Genomic DNA, 1,804 nt, shown 5'->3' on the forward strand with positions numbered 1-1,804 from the left:
ATGTGTTCGTTGACGGGAGGTGAAATTTATTTTTTGGTTATTTTACGGCTTATCTCAGCGGATGTTCAAAACAAACTTGCAGGTGTGAGCATTTATTAAAAAGCAGCGGTAGGACTACTGAAACAGTTGTAAATGCTCATTATTTCACGCTTGGGTGACCAAGGATTATACAGGACTCATTCTTAGCTCATCACAAGTGACATACAGTAAAAACTAAACGATTGGTGCATTTATGGAGACAATTATCAATGCAGTAAATGTGCCATGTTTTAATTGTTCACATGGCGGGGGTATCAGTCTCCTTAGGACAACTCTATTTATTATTAGAACAATTATCAATCCTAATGTTTACACCCAGTAGATATGACGTTAGACAAGAGTGACGTTATCTCTCCTGAATGACCGCCAGACAACTTTCATAGCGCTAATTATCACGATCAACGGCGATCAAACGATAAATTTTGAAAGAAAGTGTGTTTACTTTGCTTTATTTTTCCAAGATAGCATCACCACGTGGTCTTTATGGAACCATGGAGTGTATCCAAAGTCCCACCCCTTCTCTGCATAAACATCACTACACCTGATCCACGCGACATATCAGGGAATAAAACTCACTGTTCTCCGTCAGAACTTAACAAAGCGCCATGGAAGAAAACACATATATTATTCTACATAAAATAGACGAGGGTGCATTTGGAGATATCTTATGTGTGCAGAGACTTAAAGACCACAAATTGCTGGCTATGAAACAGATTCTGTACAGAGGGGATATTTCTCGAGACCCTTATATTACACAAGAACTAAACAATCTGTCAAACATAAAGCACGAGTTCATCATCGTGTTAATAGAGGCTATTATAACCGAAAAAAGTGTAAACTTAATCATGGAATTAGCAGAGAACGGAAATCTGGAAGATTTAGTTAGAGAAAACAAACTAGACAGTGACCAACTGTCAGTCATTTTAAAACAATTGTTAACAGCTCTTAATTTCTGTCACAAGAGCAAGATTGCACACCGTGATGTGACGCCGTATAACATTCTGTTGACCAGGGATATGAGTGTTCGATTGGCTGATTTTGGACTCTCGGTACCATGTCGTGATTCTGACGACAAAGTAATTCTTTGTGACGATTATCTTGGACATTTACATTACACGGCACCGGAAGTACTGATGAAGGCTCCGTACGACCCCCTCCAGGCTGACTTGTGGAGTTTTGGAATAGTGACCTACTTTATGATTCATTCAGCCATCCCCTTTGTCGGAGAGGAGGAAGACATTGTGTCACAACAAACAGATGATCAAATTGTGAGGGAGACAATCAATAAAGGGCATAAAGGGCATAAAGGGTTAAATGACACTTTATTCGGAATATTCAAAGTTGTAATGATAAACGTTCTGCGAGCTGTTCCAGAGAGGCGCTGCCAAACAGGTGACTTGCTTAAACTTATCAATAATGAAACGTAAGAAATAGGGCTAAATAGAAAAGATATGCAACATTCCCTGTAATTTATAACATCACTTGTTAAATGCAATCTGTTTTTTTTTTTTTGTTTATACTTAGTTTATTTTGTTACTTTTAGTTTAAGACATTGTTGTCGCAATAAAAACTGTTAGTAAAATCTGTAGTTTATTATTATTTAACCATCATATGGTTCAGAAAAGTAGTTTTTCCACATCCTATGAGAGGTATGTCATTCGATTCTTAATGCAGAAGTTAAGGGTCACACAACAATAAATGATCAATTTGTCGTTGATTTAAATGGATATACCCTCTACATCATGGAATATATTTACAAAATAAT

General features: G+C 37.0%; 1 protein-coding gene across 1 annotated transcript; it reads left to right on the top strand.

Moving 5' to 3' along the window:
- The first annotated feature begins 517 nt into the window (after nucleotides 1–517).
- On the top strand, nucleotides 518–1,532 carry LOC134240784 (sperm motility kinase 2B-like). Its single transcript, XM_062722864.1, has one exon. It carries the CDS (start codon nucleotides 645–647, stop codon nucleotides 1,464–1,466), a length of 822 nt encoding a protein of 273 aa, XP_062578848.1. The 5' UTR covers nucleotides 518–644; the 3' UTR covers nucleotides 1,467–1,532.
- Nucleotides 1,533–1,804: the final 272 nt, after the last annotated feature.

This window comes from Saccostrea cucullata, unplaced genomic scaffold (assembly GCF_032062105.1).
Source record: "Saccostrea cucullata isolate Sc308-1 unplaced genomic scaffold, CSIRO_AGI_Scuc_v1 ctg22092, whole genome shotgun sequence".
NCBI lineage: Eukaryota > Metazoa > Mollusca > Bivalvia > Ostreida > Ostreidae > Saccostrea > Saccostrea cuccullata.

What these genes read in the sequence shown, in the direction of transcription:
- LOC134240784 (XM_062722864.1), top strand. Translation starts at nt 645, where the DNA reads ATGGAAGAAAACACATATATTATTCTACATAAAATAGACGAGGGTGCA.